This window comes from Oncorhynchus mykiss, chromosome 18, assembly GCF_057628025.1.
Source record: "Oncorhynchus mykiss isolate SJ-2025 chromosome 18, ASM5762802v1, whole genome shotgun sequence".
NCBI lineage: Eukaryota > Metazoa > Chordata > Actinopteri > Salmoniformes > Salmonidae > Oncorhynchus > Oncorhynchus mykiss.
This window is the reverse complement of record NC_143039.1, coordinates 42433187-42452253: the sequence shown is the minus strand read 5'-3', so window position 1 is coordinate 42452253 and position 19067 is coordinate 42433187. Positions and strand designations below refer to the sequence as shown.

At 43.6% G+C, this 19067-nt stretch overlaps 1 protein-coding gene across 3 annotated transcripts in view; it reads left to right on the top strand.

Annotated features, from left to right (window-relative positions):
* Positions 1 to 19067, top strand: part of nfatc1 (nuclear factor of activated T cells 1) — a 59824-nt gene that overhangs the window by 19324 nt on the left and 21433 nt on the right. For 2 of the 3 annotated variants that reach the window (XR_016488480.1, XM_021571742.3), the window contains exon 7: positions 6904 to 6959. Coding sequence is in view for 2 of the 3 variants with exons in the window: in XM_021571742.3 (XP_021427417.2) it covers positions 6904 to 6959 (56 nt within the window). In the remaining variant the exon portion in view is untranslated. Of the gene's footprint in view, positions 1 to 6903; positions 6960 to 13704; positions 13992 to 19067 lie in introns of those variants that run through there. The other variant, XM_090208463.1, reaches the window with a different exon arrangement.

The following is a 19067-nucleotide window of genomic DNA, read 5'->3' as shown; positions in this document are numbered from 1 at the left end:
AAGTTACAGTCATCAGAACCAGGACAAGGGTTCTCTTTCACCATGCCACATGGGCCTGGGTAGCGCATGTGTTTATATTTACTGTAAGTTATGAGAGCTTTGGGTATACGCCACCCTGCTGTTTGGCTTCGGGCACTAGAGTTTACTCCACCCCACTCCAATTAAAGAGCACAAGGAGCTGTTTGATTCCCTTTATAAACTCTGCATGACAAGTAGCTGTATTGTATACTACTTCATTCAAATCCACGCTGGCTGCCATAACAGTGTAGTACACCACCAGTGTTGTGTCTATTGGCTAACTTGTGTTATGTCTGCCTTATGAAAGGTCATTACTCCTGTAGACCAGGGTTTGTTGAAGTGAGGGAGTGGTCTGGTTGGTACTGTTACCAAGGGTTTTGATGGTGAGAGGCATTGTGCAGATGTTGCTCAGGCCCAATGGAACATTCGGTGGTTATCAGTTCCCCAGTACACCTCTTGCCATCAAAGTAAAGGTTAAAGGTATCCCACGCATGTGATGCCTATAGACACTTTTTCAGACAGAGGGGCAACAACAAATTGCTCAATTAAATGTTGCATTAAAAAAAGTATTATACAATAGAGAGAGAGAGAGAGATAAGAAAAGGGAAGACGAGGGCCTCCCGAGTGGTGCAGCGGTCCGGGAGACCCATGAGGTGGTGCACAATTGGCTCAGTGTCGTCCGGGTTAGGGGAGGGTTTGGCTGGCTGAGATTTCCTTGTCCCACCGCGCTCTAGCCTGTGGCGGGCCGGGCGCCTGCAAGCTGACCCCCAGTCGCCTGTAAGCTGACATCAGTCACCAGTTGGATGGTGTTTCCTCCGACACATTGGTACGGATGGCTTCCGGGCTAAGCACGCAGTGTTTCAGAAGCAATGTGGCTTGGCAGGGTTGTGTTTTGGAGGACGCATGACCCTTTTGACATTCACCTTTCCCCGAGTCCGTAAGGGAGTTACAGCAATGGTACAAGACTAATTACTAATTGGATATCACAAAATTGAAAAAAAAAGGGAGATAGGAAATGAGAGGGGAGATCTGAAAAACATGTTTACTTTTTGCGTAGCCATCTAAGGTTTCCCTTTTGGAGTGGTTCCCAGAGTGGGAGAGAGAGGGAGAGAGTGGAGGTGGACGTGGAGAGGGCCCCTCCTGCCTGTAGTCTCCAGACATAATGGGAGGCATTGGGAGCTATCAGTCAGTGCCAGCTTCTGTCTCTGCCACATCACAGCCTAAGCAGACCCAAACCAAGGATGCCCTATCTGCAATGGGCTGTCTGCTCCAATGCCTGTGTCTGTGTTTACCTCTGTCTCACTTTATAAGACCAGACAGCCTTCAAAATAACATCTGTCATAATATAGACATAATCAAGAGTGTTTCTATCTGTGGAGTTGTAATCCTTAATGGGAAAACTGCCACGTGCGTTTACAACATTACAACTACAAAGTGTTACTGCAAACAACGAACACTGTTTTTCCCCTCTGACATTTTTTGTAACCTTTATTTGAACAGGAAACGCATATTGCGACCTACAGTATGTCTCTTTTTCAAATATGCACTGTATGATACAACATAAATATACACATTATAAACACCATATTTTTATTATATATAAATATATACAGTATATTGTTCATATTGGTCATGGCTCCCGAGTGGCGCACAATTGGATTGCCTTGCAGTTCTCCAGTTGTATCCACTGAAAGCGTGTGAGATTCAAGGCACGAGGGCACGGGATGGGCCGCAGAGCCGTGCACAGAAGATGGACCTAGCCCATGGGGAAGGGAGGAGGAGGAAGGGGGAGGGGGGCGAACCCCCACCCTGCCCCACTGTCTAGAACAGAGCAACACTTTAAGCTTTAAGGGACATTGCACTAATAATGGCTAGGGAAACGTTCCCGCTGTTCTTAGTGCCAGTCTGCACATTCAAACTAAATCAATGGAACTAATAATGGCATCTTTCATGCTTTCGTTAATAAAATAATGATAAAAATACTCTTTCAAAATGCCAATGTTTATTTAGTTAGCGAATTACTATGGGAATGAATATCACTGAATTACAGAATTATTGAAAAAAGTTGTCTAAAGAAGGTAAACAAATTGTTGCTTAACTGGAAAATACTCTTTCAAACACACAGCGCCATTATGGTTATTAGCAGGTAGTTGGACAATAGACTTGCCTAGAAGCAGGGAAGGGGGAGAATTCTATCTTCAAATGTATTTCTTAGTTCAGGTTGGCTGTGTCACAACCGGCCGTGATTGGTTGCAGTTTCAGTTTAATCCACCAGAAAAGACTAAACAAATAATACAACAAAAAGTATTACTATTATGTATCACATCCGACCGTGATTGGGAGTCCCATAGGGTGGCGCATAATTGGCCCTAAAAACAGAAATAAATGTTTTGGCCCAATACAAATATTATTTTGGCCTTCATTCAGATTACAATCGCTCACTTTTTTAAATGAAATAACCTCCAAAATATTGTTATATATTATCAAGTTGATGGCGCAGTCATATAGCCTCGGCACCTACATAAAGCTGAGTGACTCGCTCATTCATGGTTTTGGATCAAAATAAATAAGTACCAACATTCTTTCTGATAGTCTTTAATAAATAATTTTTTTGGTTATCCTGACCTGGACACCATGTACAGTATTATAATAGTCCATTATGGGCTAATAGCAGGACAATATACCTTTACCAACACCTCTCTGTATTTTGATACTTTGTGGATGGGGGCTCCGGAGTGGATGGGGGCTCCCACAGTGCAAAATGCCACAGATGCTACAGATGCAGGTTCGATACCCGTGCTGGCCGCCACCGGGAGACCCATAAAGGGGCTTTTGGTTTCTGAGACAAGCATGGGGACTGATCTTGATAAATCAATGAGATTTTTATTTTCACTGAATCTCCGTTTGGGTATTGGTTAAACTACAATTATACAATTAGGGTGTAGAAATGTTATGCTCTTAGTGTAACCTTTATTTAACTAGGCAATCCATTTAAGAACCAATTCTTATTTACAAGGACAGCCTACTCCTTTCTCCCCGTCGGGGAATTGAATCCCTGACTCCAGTCCGCACGACACAGGGATTCTTTAGCTAAATTGCCTACCGTCACGTTGTACTGCCGACCGTCACGTTGTACAGCGCCATATTTTCTGTTCCATCCTAACAGAAACCAAGAGGGTTTTCCGTTTTTCTTGGAATAGAAACATCATAATATTATTCAAATTAATTAAGCAATTATCAGTCAAAAGTTTGGACACACCTGCTCATTCCAGGATTTTTCTTTATTTTACTCTACATTGTAGAATCACAACTATTGAAGACATCACAACTATGAAATAACACATATGGAATCAGTTAAGAACAAATTATTTATTACGAGGACAGCCTACTCATTCCTCCCCATCGGGGAATTGAACCCCTGTCTCCCGCTTGCCCACCCCGTCTCTGGTAATAACAATATGGAAGGCTATCAGATGCTTTTCAAATATTCCCTCTGGTGGTAAAACTAGCACTAACTTGCTAGTTATTACACTGTAGATGGTTGTAATTTTGGGTAGAGCAGACATTTCCAAATGTCCACCAGTCCTGTTTATGATATAATTTGTGAAGATTATACCTTTAAAAAAATGTAAAAGATTGTTTTTTTAATCAATTCATATATTTGGGTTTAACCACAATATTTGTTGTCTTTTCTGGTGGATTAAATTGAAATTGCAAACAACTTTCTATGACTTGTTTTAAAATAGCGCTATTTGTTAGATAATTTCCTTTTCAAATAACTGAACGTGAGAGGTTGTAATCTGAATAAAGGGAAAACTTGAACATTGGGTGAGACATTTTTACTAATTTGCTAGAGAACCAGTTCGGATGTAAGTATAACTTTTGTATGACTGAAGCCTTTAGTAAGAGGTCTAATGATGTAATATTTAATCATTTCTGCCCTCCAAATTCATATTCATTATATAAATAGGTCCGTTTAATTTTGTTTGGCTAGCTGTTCCAAATAAAATGTAATCTTTTTTTCTCATATCATTAAAAAAACGGGTTTCTAGGTATAGGCAAGACCATAGACCAGCAGATAGGTAAACTGGGATATGACTAAAGAGTTAATCAGGTAGGTTTTTCCACAAATAGGCAGGTGTTTTCAATTTCCATGCTATCAAGATCTTATCTACTTTCTATAAAAATGTACTGGAGTGAGATCATTTAATTCTTTCTGGATATTTATACCGAGTATATCCACATCACCATCAGACCATTTTATTGGTACACTACACGGTAATGTAAAAGTTTTATTTTTTGTGATTTTTTTATTTCACCTTTATTTAACCAACTGCGACCTGGCCAAGATAAAGCAAAGCAGTGCGACACAAACAACACAGAGTTACACATGGAATAAACAAACATACAGTCAATAACACAATAGAAAAGGTCTATATACAGTGTGTGCAAATGAAGTAGGATTAGGGAGGTAAGGCAATAAATAGGCCATAGTGGCAAAATAATTACAATTTATCAATTAAACACAGGAGTATTAGATAAATGCAGAAGATAAATGTGCAAGTAGAGATACTGGGGTGCAAAAGAGCAAAATAAATAAATAACAATATGGGGATGAGGTAGATTGGGTGGGCTATTTACAGAATGGGCTATGTACAGATGCAATGATCTGTAAGCTGCTCTGACAGCTGATTCTTAAAGTTAGTGAGGGAGATATGAGTCTCCAGCTTCAGTGATTTTTGCAATTCGTTCCAGTCATTGGCAGAAGAGAACTGGAATAAAAGGTGGCCAAAGGAGGAGTTGGCTTTGGGGGTGACCAGTGAAATATACCTGCTGGAGCGATTGCTACGGGTGGGTGATCCAATACATTATATAGTACATTTATCATAATTTGCTTGTAATCCAGAGAGGTTAGAAAAAGGATCTAGATACTCCTGGAGGCTGTGGAGAGATCCAATTTGTGGATTTAAAAGAAACATTAATCATCAGCGTACAATGAAACCTTTGTTTGAAAGGCCTAGATTTCTAATCCCTTGATATTATTGTTCGATCTGATTTTAATATCTAACATTTTGATGGCCATAATAAATAGTGGACAACCTTGTTTTACACCTCTTGACAGTTTAAAACTTTCTGAGAATTAGCCATTCTTTACTATTTTACACCTAGGGTTACTCAACATGATTTTAACCCATTTTTATGAGATTCTCCAAAATTGAAATGTTCCAGGCATTTATATATAAACTCCAGTCGTATTTTATCAAAAGCCTTTTCAAAGTCAGCTATGAATAGCAGGCCTTGTTTCCCAGATTTTTCATAGTATTCCATTGTTTCCAGTACTTGCCTTATATTATCTCCAATGTATTCTCCATGTAAAAAACCTGGCTGATTAGAATGAATAATGTCCGACAATACCTTTTTAATTCTATGCGCTATATATTTTGCAAGTATTTTTGTATCACATCACTGAAGTGTAAGGGACCTCCAATTTTTTTAATGGACTAGATCTTTATATTTCCCACTTGTATCCTGTTTCAGTAATAATGAAATCAGACCTTCTTATTGAGTGTCTGATAATCAAAACAAGTTTGGTATACCTCAACTGGTATGCCATCCAGCCCTGGAGTTTCCCCAGCCTTAAAGGCTTTAATTGCATCAAGAAGTTCCTCCTCTGTAATTTGTCCTTCACATGAGTCTTTCTGTATGGCTGTTAATTTGACATTATTAATAGGAGAAAATCCATACAATTAGCATTGGTTAGAGGAGATTGAGGAGACTGAAACGAAAGCATATGTTGAAAGTACTTTGCTTACTCTTTCAAAATATAATTTGGGGAATCATGGGTGACTCCGCTCCGTCATTTGCAACAAGTTTCAGTAAATTGTTTTTGGTAGCATTTCTATGTTGAAGATGAAAAAAATAATTTGGTGCATTTTTCCCCATATTCCATACAGTTTTCTTTATTTTTATAATATATTACATGACCAGAATTGTTACAAAGGCACTTCTGAGAAAGTTTAAGGACATTTTTATGTGATTTCATTTCTATTTCAGGCTTTGTTAACGAGTCATTGGTGTAAGAGAAAATAGTGCAGTGGTTACACTGTTTCTTATAAACTGTGTGAAAATGACTTTATGTTGACGTCTCATAGAAGAATAGCAAAATAGGAGCTTTTTTAGGACCCATGTTTCCAACAGCTGTGATGCACTATTTTATTGCCTGATGGGAAAGCCTATTTGTTTTCGACAAGTTGAGTGTTAAAAGAAGTTTCATTAACAGAATATAAAACAAGTAAAACATTTAATAATACTTTAATGAGCATGACAAAAGCACCGATATTTGAATATGAGCTATTTAAAACGGTGGGTTGGGGAGAGAAACTTAATGCCAAGGCTTCACTTTCCAGTCATTCACAGCCCATTGGTTATCGGAATCCCCATTTTATAACCTCATTAACAAGCCCACAAGTCACAATTGGTCATGCAGTATGGGATTCCACAAAGGAATGAATTCAGCGTTTCTCTCGTCGACCAAAGACGTCAGAGATCCCTTTGGTATGGCCTATGACTCGTGTCTCAGAGGTGCATCAGAACGGCCCCCTTGGCCCAAGTGGTTTAGCCAAGACTGAGACTGGGGATATGAGTTCATCGGCAGACTCAACTTATGTTGGTGATAGCCTTGGTTCTGTTGAAGCTTTTTAATAGACCACTGATGTCAGACAGAGCTAATAATAAAATCATTCACAACATCATGGCTTATGATGTCAACATTTACATGAGTTAGTCTAGCTAGTTACTCATTTTTGCAAATCTGAATACTGGCAAATTTGTCACATATAATTTTTCCACATGCTTACCCTCTCTGTTCTACTCTCCCTTCTATAGATGGCCATCACCTATGGGAGACAGAGGCCAAGGTTGACAAGGACTCCTGCAAGTCTGTAAGTTCAATAAACAAGACATTCTGCATTTTTTATAGGTATTTCGCAGCAATGTTTGTGTTAGTTGGAAGACACTCTGCTGAGTCTCTGTTACTCTCTCTAAAACACCCAGCATATGACCTGTGTCTGGAAAAGACAGTACAGTAGACACACTTCTGATTATTTTTATTTCTGTATTAAGGATACTCCTGGGGAAACGGTGTTGAGCAAAAATATTTCAAAAGGTTCTGAGGAGTTCAGCGTTTCCTTGTTGGAGTGTATGTTTAACAGAGTGTGCTAGCTGTCTTGGTCTGGTACGGGGGGGGGGGTTGGATGCTGCCACAGGTAGGCCAGGGGCCGGGGGAGTCACCCAGAGCACTCTTTTCTTCTGGGAGACTGGGACTGAGACTAGGCGATTAGAGTGTGTATATAGTTGAAGTCGGAAGTTTAAATACACTTAGGTTAGAGTCAAGTACAGAGAGATCTTTGATGAAAACCTGCTACAGAGTGCTCAGGACCTCAGACTGGGGTGAAGGTTCACCTTTCAACAGGACAACGACTCTATGCACACAGCCGAGACAACGCAGAAGTGGCTTCGGGTCAAGTCTTTGAATGTCCTTGAGTGGCCTAGCCATAGCCCGGACTTGAATCCAATCGAACATCTCTGGAGAGACCATAAGAAAGAAGATTCTCTGGTCTGATGAAACCAAGATTTAACTATTTGGCCTGAATGCCAAGCATCACGTCTGTGAAGAATGGGAGAAACTCAGAAGTGCAGAAGTTGGGTATGAAGCTACAAGCTTGGCACACCTGTATTTGGGGAGTTTCTCCCATTCTTCTCTGCAGATCCTCACAAGCTCTGTCAGGATGGATGGGGAGCGTTGCTGCACAGCTATTTTCAGGTCACTCCAGAGATGTTCGATCGTGTTCAAGTCCGGGCTATAGCTGGGCCACTCAAGGACATTTAAAGACTTGTCCCAAAGCCACTTCTGCGTTTTCTTGGCTGTGTGCTTAGGGTCGTTGTCCTTTTGGAAGGGGAACCTTCGCCTCAGTCTGAGGTCCTGAGCGCTCTGGAGCAGGTTTTCATCAAGGATCTCTCTGTACTTTGCTCCGTTCATTTTTCTCTCGATGCTGACTGTCCCTGATAGTGAAAAACATCCCCATAGCATGATGCTGCCACCACCATGCTTCACCGTAGGGATGGTGCCAGGTTTCCTACAGACCCGATGCTTGGCATTCAGGCCAAATAGTTCAATCTTGGTTTCATCAGACCAGAGAATCTTCTTTCTTATGGTCTGAGAGTCTTTAGGTGCCTTTTGGCAAACTCCAAACCGGATGTCATGTGCTTTTTACTTCCTTTTACTCTCTCTCTCTCTCCCTCTCTCTCTCTCTTCTCGCTCTCTCACACACTCATACAGTATATACACAAAATACATAATCATTAGTCCAACAGTTGCAAACATCCCCGTTGTTTTTGCTTACATTTAAGAAACGTTTTTTAACATAATTGGCGGAATTAATACACCCCCGATCACACATAAAACAAGTTCACTTTCATAGCAGCCACACTGTATTCCTTCTCACCTCTATGCACTCTCCTCTCACCTTTCCCTTCGTTTGTGGACTTCAATGAACAACACAGCAGCTATGTTACCTGCAAAAAAACCTTTCCAAGATAAACCATGTCATAACCGCTACACACATCCTACATCGTTGTTCCCATATTAGCTAAAGTAACGTCCTAGTCAAAATAGCTAATAGGACTAATACGTTAGTTAACCCGCTATGATCATGCAGTAACGTTGCAGTGTAGCGTCGGTAAGCAGTTACACCGGCAAACCATGGTGGCAATACATTAATAAAATCAAAAGCTTACCTTGGACTTGGAAGAGTTCCAGTGTTGTGTTGGATAGTCATAGCCAGCTAGCTAACATAGCATCCCTTTGTTTGAGCCGGGTGTTTGAGTAACTAAACTAGCCAGCTGCATTTGCTAGCTAAGTAAGTGAACTGAAAGTGAAAAATTGACCATCTTTCTCTCTCTCTTTCTCTTGCTTCTCCTTCATTTTTTAAGAAATTAATTTGTTGCAAACTGTTCAACTATTGTCTTTCTCTCTCTTTGAGTCAACTACTCACCACATTTTATGCACTGCAGTGCTAGCTAGCTATAGCTCATGCTTTCAGTACTAGATTCATTCTCTGATCATTTGATTGGGTAGACAACATGTCATGCTGCAAGAGCTCTGATAGGTTAGAGGATGTCTTCCAGAAGTTGTCATAATTACTGTGTAAGTCTATAGAAGGGAGTGAGAACCAAGAGCCTCCTACGTTTTGTATTAAGTCAATTTACCAAGAGGAGGCCGGAAGCTAGCTGTCCTCCGGTTACAACATGGTGCTACCCTACAGAGTGCTGTTGAGGCTACTGTAGACCTTCATTATGAAATTCACTGAGGATGATGGTCCTCCCCTTCCTCCTCTGAGGAGCCTCCACTGATACATACACACAGATGCATACACACACACATGCAAGCGTGTGAGCACACACACGGTCATACACACGCACGCACGCACGCACGCACGCACGCACACACGCACACACACACACACACACACACACACACACACACACACACACACACACACACACACACACACACACACACACACTCTCTCTCTCTCTCTCTCTCGCTCTCTCTCTCTGTGTCTGACACATGCTCATACACCCTGCTGAAAAAAAACAGCTTAGACTAGCATACATTTCAAGGGGGTCCATGCTGGTCTATGCTGGTCAATGCTGGTCAGATGCTGGTCAAGCTGGTCCTACAATCTGCATTCAGAAAGACTGCCAGGGATTTTTTTTAAAGACTAATGAATGAGACTACCTAAATCAGGGGTGTCAATCTCATTCCACGGAGGGCCCAATGTCTGCGGGTTTTGGGTTTTTCCTTTCAATTAAGAGCTGGACAACCAGGTGAGTTCCTTACTAATTAGTGATCTTAATTCGTCAATCAAGTACAAGGTTGGAGTAAAAACCAGCAGACACTCGGCCCTCCGTGGAATGAGTTTGACACGTCACCAAAACCATCTAAACTGGAACAACCATTTCAGTAACAGAATGGATTTGTTTAGAAAAAATCATGTTATTCATCTTTGTGTAGCATAAGATAAATTAATGTTTTAATTAGTCAATCAATATACACTAACATTCAAACGTTTGGGGTCACTTAGAAATGTCCTTGTTTTTTTTAAAGAAAAGCACGTTTTCTGTCCACTAAAATAACATAAAATTGATCAAAAATACAGTGTAGACATTGTTAATGTTGTAAATGACTATTGTAGCTGGAAATATCTACATAGGCGTACAGAGGCCCATTATCAGCAACTACAGTGCCTTGCGAAAGTATTCGGCCCCCTTGAACTTTGCGACCTTTTGCCACATTTCAGGCTTCAAACATAAAGATAGAAAACTGTATTTTTTTGTGAAGAATCAACAACAAGTGGGACACAATCATGAAGTGGAACGACATTTATTGGATGTTTCAAACTTTTTTAACAAATCAAAAACTGAAAAATTGGCCGTGCAAAATTATTCAGCCCCTTTACTTTCAGTGCAGCAAACTCTCTCCAGAAGTTCAGTGAGGATGTCTGAATGATCCAATGTTGACCTAAATGACTAATGATGATAAATACAATCCACCTGTGTGTAATCAAGTCTCCGTATAAATGCACCTGCACTGTGAAAGTCTCAGAGGTCCATTAAAAGCGCAGAGAGCATCATGAAGAACAAGGAACACACCAGGCAGGTCCGAGATATTGTTGTGAAGAAGTTTAAAGCCAGATTTGGATACAAAAAGATTTCCCAAGCTTTAAACATCCCAAGGAGCACTGTGCAAGCGATAATATTGAAATGGAAGGAGTATCAGACCACTGCAAATCTACCAAGACCTGGCCGTCCCTCTAAACTTTCAGCTCATACAAGGAGAAGACTGATCAGAGATGCAGCCAAGAGGCCCATGATCACTCTGGATGAACTGCAGAGATCTACAGCTGAGGTGGGAGACTCTGTCCATAGGACAACAATCAGTCGTATATTGCACAAATCTGGCCTTTATGGAAGAGTGGCAAGAAGAAAGCCATTTCTTAAAGATATCCATAAAAAGTGTCGTTTAAAGTTTGCCACAAGCCACCTGGGAGACACACCAAACATGTGGAAGAAGGTGCTCTGGTCAGAAGAAACCAAAATTGAACTTTTTGGCAACAATGCAAAACGTTATGTTTGGCGTAAAAGCAACACAGCTGAACACACCATCCCCACTGTCAAACATGGTGGTGGCAGCATCATGGTTTGGGCCTGCTTTTCTTCAGCAGGGACAGGGAAGATGGTTAAAATTGATGGGAAGATGGATGGAGCCAAATACAGGACCATTCTGGAAGAAAACCTGATGGAGTCTGCAAAAGACCTGAGACTGGGACGGAGATTTGTCTTCCAACAAGACAATGATCCAAAACATAAAGCAAAATCTACAATGGAATGGTTCAAAAATAAACATATCCAGGTGTTAGAATGGCCAAGTCAAAGTCCAGACCTGAATCCAATCGAGAATCTGTGGAAAGAACTGAAAACTGCTGTTCACAAATGCTCTCCATCCAACCTCACTGAGCTCGAGCTGTTTTGCTAGGAGGAATGGGAAAAAATTTCAGTCTCTCGATGTGCAAAACTGATAGAGACATACCCCAAGCGACTTACAGCTGTAATCGCAGCAAAAGGTGGCGCTACAAAGTATTAACTTAAGGGGGCTGAATAATTTTGCACGCCCAATTTTTCAGTTTTTAATTTGTTAAAAAAGTTTGAAATATCCAATAAATGTCGTTCCACTTCATGATTGTGTCCCACTTGTTGTTGATTCGTCACAAAAAAATACAGTTTTCTATCTTTATGTTTGAAGCCTGAAATGTGGCAAAAGGTCGCAAAGTTCAAGGGGGCCGAATACTTTCGCAAGGCACTGTATCACTCCTGTGTTCCAATGGCACGTTGTGTTAGCTAATCCAAGTGTATCATATTAAAAGGTTAATTCATAATTAGAAAATCATTTTGCAATTATGTTAGCACAGCTGAAAACTGTTGATCTGATTAAAGAAGCAATACAACTGGCCTTCTTTAGACTAGTTGATTATATGGGGCATCAGCATTTGTGGGTTCGATTACAGGCTCAAAATGGCCAGAAACAAATCACTTTCTCCTGAAACTCGTCAGTCTATTCTTGTTCTGAGAAATGAAGGCTATTCCATGCGAGAAATTACCAAGAAACGTACAATGCTGTGAACTACTCCCTTCACAGAAAAACGCAAACTGGCCCCAACCAGAATAGAAAGAAGAGTGGGAGGCCCCGGTGCACAACTGAGCAGGAGGACAAGTACATTAGAGTGTCTAGTTTGAGAAACAGACACCTCACAAGCCCTTAACTGGCAGCTTCATTAACTTCTTCGATATAGGGGGCGCTCTTTTAATTTTTGGATGAAAAACGTTCCCGTTTTAAACAAGATATTTTGTCACGAAAAGATGCTTGACTATGCATATAATTGAATGCTTTGGAAAGAAAACACTCTGACATTTCCAAAACTGCGAAGATATTGTCTGTGAGTACCACAGAACTGATGTTACAGGCGAAACCCAGATAAAAAATCAATCAGGAAGTGCCGCATTTTTTGAAACCGCCTCATTTCAATGACTCCTCATATGGCTGTGGAGGAGCTAGGAGTCAGCTTACGTTTTCCCCAAGGTGTCTGCAGCATTGTGACGTGTTTGTAGGCATATCATTGGAAGATTGACCATAAGAGACTAAATCTACCAGGTGGTCGCTTGGTGTCCTCCGTCGCAATTATTGCGTAATCTCCAGCTGCAGTATTTTTCCGTTTGCCTTTGATGAGAAACCGACTGCCAGGAATGATTTTTCATCGAATAGAATTGTGAAAAACACCTTGAGGATTGATTCTAAACAACGTTTGCCATGTTTCTGTCGATATTATGGAGCTGATTTGGAAAAAGGTTTGGCATTGTGTTGACTGCATTTTCGTTTTTCTTTCTTAGCCAAACGTGATGAACAAAACGGAGCTATTTCTCTTACACAAATAATATTTTCGGAACAAATGAACATTTGCTATCTAACTAAGAGTCTCGTCATTGAAAATATCCAAAGTTCTTCAAAGGTAAATTATTTTATTTGAATGCTTTTCTTGTTTTTGTGAAAACGTTGCCTGCTGAATGCTAGGCTTAATGCTATGCTAGGCTATCAATACTCTTACACAAATGCTTGTGTAGCTTTGGTTAAAGCATATTTTGAAAATCTGAGATGACAGTGTTGTGAACAAAAGGCTAAACTTGTGTTTCAATATATTTATTTCATTTCATTTGCGATTTTCATGAATAGGAAACGTTGCGTTATGGTAATGAGCTTGAGGCTATGATTATGCTCCCGGATACGGGATTGCTCGACGCTAGAGGTTAAATAGTACCTGCAAAACACCAGTCTCAATGTCAACAGTGAAGAGGCGACTCCGGGATGCTTGCCTTCTAGGCAGAGTTCCTCTTTCCAGTGTCTGTGTTCTTTTGCCCATCTTAATCTTTTATTTTTATTGGCCAGTCTGAGATATGGCTTTTTCCTTGCAGCTCTGCCTAGAAGGCCAGCATCCCGGAGTCGCCTCTTCTTTTTTATACAGTTTGTACAAGATGTCACGACTTCCGTCTAAGTCGGTCCCTCTCCTTCTTCAGGCGGTGTTCGGGAGTCGACGTCACCAAACTTCTAGCCATCACGGATCCATTTTTCATTTTCCATTGGTTTTGTCTTCTCTTCCTTAACACCTGATTCCAATCCCATCAATTACATGTTGTGTATTTAACCCTCTGTTTCCCCTCATGTCCTTGTCGGAGATTGTTTGATTGTATGTTTGTGCAAGTTATGTGTTGGTGCGCGCCTGGTTTTGTACCCACTTTGATTATTTTTATATTTTGGTTTTGGAGTTTTGTTAACTTTTATTAAACGACTCCGTTTATACCAAGTTCGTTCTCCTGCGCCTGATTTCCCTGCCACCTATACACACACCCATTACAGAATCTCCGACCCTTCTATAGAGTCAGCAGGAGAAAGTACCCCGGCCATAGAGGTGAATGAGCGCGTCCAGGAGCATGCAGTAATACTTTACCATCTTGGTGCCACTATGGACCGCGTTGTCCAGACAATGGACCGCTGGCAGAGACAGGGAGTCTCTGCCCCTTTCCCCCCTGAACCCAGTGGGATCCGTCTCTCCTTGCCACAGGAGTACGACGGGAGTGCTGCCAACTCCTTCAATTAAACCTCTATCTGGCCACGGTCCACCCAGCTCCATTGGACCGTGAGAGGGTGTCCGCACTCGTCTTGTGCCTCACCAGGAAAGCCCTGGAGTGGGCCAACGCCTTGTGGAGAGAGGGAGATGTGGCGTTGGACCATTTTGAGGAGTTCACCTGCCGTTTTCGGGCAGTCTTCGACAACCCGCCCGAGGGCAGAGCGGCGGGTGAGCGCCTCTAACATCTGAGGCAGGAGACGAGGAGCGCCCAGGAGTTTGCCCTGGAGTTTAGAACCCTGGCTGCCGGCGCGGGATGGAACAACAGTGCCCTGATCGACCACTACTGCTGCAGTCCGCGCGAGGACGTCCGTCGGGAGCTGGCCAGCAGAGACACCAACCTCACTTTCGATCAGCTGGTGGACCTGTCCATCCGGCTCTCCGATACCCATGGAGCTGGGAGGGGCGGTGCGCATGGAGACCGGAGGGGGTTTCCGCTCATGTGGCTGCAGAGGTCACACTGCTGGTCAGTGCCGGGTTGGTTCCTCTGGGAATCGAGGCAGCAGGCAGGGCGCTCTGGCGTCACCCCAGGTGAGCTGGCACCATTCTCACCCAGAGTCCTCTGTTGCACATATGTTTGTGTCTGTCACTTTTCCTGAGTTTTCCCCGCATTCCATGCATAAGGCGCTCTTAGATTCAGGCGCGGCTGGGAATTTCATTGATAGAGCGTTAGCTCATAGTTTAGGGACCCCATTGTTCCCGTGGATGTGCCCTTCCCCATTCACGCCTTAGATAGTCAACCATTAGGGTCAGGGTTATTTAGGGAGGTCACCGCTCCTTTGGGCATGGTGAATCAGGGGGGTCACACAGAGAAAATTGGTCTTTTCCTTATGGACTCTCCTGCGTTTCCCGTGGTGCTGGGCCTACCCTTGTTAGCTTGTCATAACCCCACTGTTTCTTAGCCACAGAGGACTCTCACGGGGTGGTCGCGAGAGTGCTCAGGTAGGTGTTTAGGGGTTTCCGTTGGTGCTACTACGGTGGAGAGTCCAGACCAGGTCCCCCCATGCGCATTCCCCCTGAATATGCCGATTTGGCTCTCGCCTTCTCTAAGAAGAAGGCGACTCAATTACCACCTCATCGACGGGGTGTTTGTGCGATAGATCTCCTGGTAGATGCTGCACTTCCCAGGAGTCACGTGTATCCCCTCTCACAGGCGGAGACGGAGGCTATGGAAACATGTCTCCGAATCCCTGCATCAGGGGTACATTCGGTCCTCCACTTCACCCGTCTCCTCAAGTTTCTTTTTTGTGAAGAAGGAGGGAGGTCTGCGTTTGTGTATTGACTACCGGGGTCTAAATCAGATCACGGGGCGGTATAGTTACCCGCTACCGCTCATAGCCATAGCGATAGAGTCAATGCACGTGGCACACTTCTTCACCAAACTACATCTCAGGAGCGCTTACAATCTGGTGCGAATCCGAGAGGGAGATGAGTCTCCTCAAGGTTCTTTTTTTGTGAAGAAGGAGGGAGGTCTGAGTCTGTGTATTGACTACCGGGGTCTAAATCAGATCACGGTGCGGTATAGTTACCTGCTACCGCTCATAGCCATAGCGATAGAGTCAATGCATGGCTCATAGCCATAGCGATAGAGTCAATGCACGTGGCACGCTTCTTCACCAAACTAGATCTCAGGAGTGCTTACAATCTGGTGCGTATCCGAGAGGGAGACGAGTGGAAGACGGCTTTCAGTACCATCTCTAGGCACTATGAGTACCTCGTCATGCCGTATGGGTTGATGAATGCACCATCAGTCTTCCAAGCTTTTGTAGACAAGATTTTCAGGGATCTGCAAGGGCAGGGTGTAGTGGTGTATATTGAATACATTTTGATATACTCCGCTACACGCGCCGAGCATGTGTCCCTGGTGCGCAAAGTGCTTGGTCGCCTGTTGGAACATGACCTGTACGTCAAGGCTGAGAAATACCTGTTCTTCCAACAGTCAGTCTCCTTCCTAGGGTATCGCATTTCCACGTCAGGGGTGGAGATGGAGAGTGACCGCATTGCAGCAGTGCGTAATTTGCCGACTCCCACCACGGTAAAGGAGGTGCAGCAATTCTTAGGGTTTGCCAACTACTACCGGAGGTTTATCCAAGGTTTTGGTCAGGTAGCCGCTCCCATTACTTCACGGCTGAAGGGGGGCTCGGTGCGCTTGCAGTGGACACCTGAGGCGGACAGGGTCCCTCTTTTGGCATTCATAGTGGAGGTGGACGCGTCCGAGGCTGGGATAGGAGCTGTGCTCTCTCACCTCTCGGGTACGCCACTGAAGCTCCGCTCTTGTGCCTTCTTCCCGAAGAAGCTCAGCCCGGTGGAGCGAAACTATGACGTGCGGGGGCCCGGGAGTTGTTGGCTGTCGTCAAGGCCCTGAAGGCGTGGAGAAATTGGCTTGAGGGGGCTAGACACCCTTTTCTCATCTGGACTGACCACCGCAATCTGGAGTTCATCCGGGCGGCGAGGAGACTGAACCCTCGCCAGGAAAAGGTGGACCATGTTTTTCACCAGTTTTGTGTTTACCCTTTCTAACAGACCAGGCTCCCAGAACATTAAGGCAGATGCATTGTCCCGGCTGTATGACACAGAGGAGCGGCCCATGGATCCCACTCCCATACTCCCCGCCTCTTGTTTGTTGGCTCTGGTATTGTGGGAGCTGGACGCAGATATTGAGCGGGCGTCACGTGCAGAGCCCGCTCCCCCTCAGTGTCCAGCTGGGCGTCTCCCCCTCAGTGTCCAGCTGTCCGCGACTGGCTGATCTATTGGGCCCACATGTCACCCTCCTCTGGTCGTCCTGGGATCTGTCGGACTTAGTGTCTTAGTGGGAAGTACTGGTGGCCCACTTTAGCTAAGGACGTGAGGGTTTATGTTTCCTCCTGCTCGTTGTGCGCTCAGTGCAAGGCTCCTAGACACCTTCCCAGAGGTAAGTTACAACCCTTACCCGTTCCACAATGGCCGTGGTCGCACCTGTCGTGGATTTCCTAACCGATCTTCCACCTTCACATGGTAACACCACGATCCTGGTCGTTGTGGATCATTTTTCTAAGTCCTGTCGTCTCCTCCCTTTGCCCGGTCTCCCTACGGCCCTACAAACTGTGGAGGCCCTGTTTACACACGTCTTCCGGCACTACAGAGTACCTGAGAATATAGTGTCTGATCGGGTCCCCAATTCACGTCAAGGGTCTGGAAGGCGTTCATGGAACGTCTGGGGGTCTCGGTCAGCCTTACCTCAGGTTTTCACCCCGAGAGTAACGGGCAGGTGGAGAGAGTTAACCAGGATGTGGGTAGGTTTCTGAGGTCTTATTGCCAGGACCGTCCGGAGGAGTGGACGAAATTCGTGCCCTGGGCAGATATGGCCCAGAACTCACTACGCCACTCCTCCACTAACCTTTCTCCCTTCCAGTGTGTATTGGGGTATCAGCCGGTTCTGGCTCTTTGGCATCAGAGTCAGACCGAGGATCCTGTGGTGGACGACTGGTTCCGGCACGCGGAGGAAACATGGGACGCCGCCCATGTCCACCTTCAGCCCTCCGTACTGCGCCAGAAAGTTGGCACAGACCGTTACCGCAGTGAGGCCCCGGTGTTCGCACCGGGGGACAGGGTCTGGCTCTCGACCCGAAACCTGCCTCTCCGCCTGCCCTGTCGGAAACTGGGTCGATCTAACTTCAGCTGGCTAGCTAACAGCAAGCTTTAACTAGCAATACAAACAGATTGTCATAGCTAGCTAAAGTTAACTGATAAGCTAGCTAACATTAGGCTATAACTAGCAATGCAAAATGGCATTCTGAGAAAACATCACTAACGTTACACACACTTCCTACACATAAGTTAATGTTAGCTAGCTAGCCAGCCACCTAACCACAGCTAACATTAGCTAGCTAACAGCAAGCTTTAACTTGGGATCTTTTGTTTAGACATGTCACGTTAACGTTAGCTAGCTAGCTAAAAAATTATAATCCCAATCCATAGAGTAACGTTACTAGCAATACAAACCGATTGTCATAGCAAGCTAAAGTTAACCAAATAACGTTTGGCTTATTGTTAGTTAACAAGCCAGCCATCGAACTCCAGCTGGCTAGCTAACAGCAAGCCTAAGCTTGCAATGAAAACAACCTTCAGACAAAATTAGAAACATAATACCTGAATCTGTAGCTAGATTCTTACCTGTATACATGGATGAAAGCTTCACGGCAGACTGCAACCCCTTTTATAAGACATCCTGTGTTGTTTCCTTTTAGTTTGCACAGCTTGTTTGGCCTGTTGTGTTCCACTGATTTCAAAACGTGTTATGAAATGAGAGTCAGTCTAGCATGGCCCGATCGTCGTCCATCACAACTTTTCCCCACTGACCTTTGTCGATAGCGACTGATAAATTCAGGGCAGTAATGTTATTGAGAGCAGTAGCAACATATTTGCAGTTCTCCATGGGTAACATAATATCTTTTGAAAAAACTGCAGTGGAAAGGATTATTTACACATTTCGAGCAGCTCATTTTATAGACACAAGATGCAACACCGCAGACCAATCCAAACTCATCTCTCAGCATGTCCAGCTCACTCATTATCTCAGCCAATCATGGCTAGTGGGAAGGTTGCTGACTTTTTCTGTGATTAAACCAACTAGGCTCATAATTTAACAATTTTATTCGTATTTACAGATGACATACACATTTGATATTAAGGCACATGGAAATTCACATGTTCGAGAAAGCATTTCTGCCAAAAAATGCATTTTGTTAAAAAATGTTTTTTTTTAACTTTCTTCTC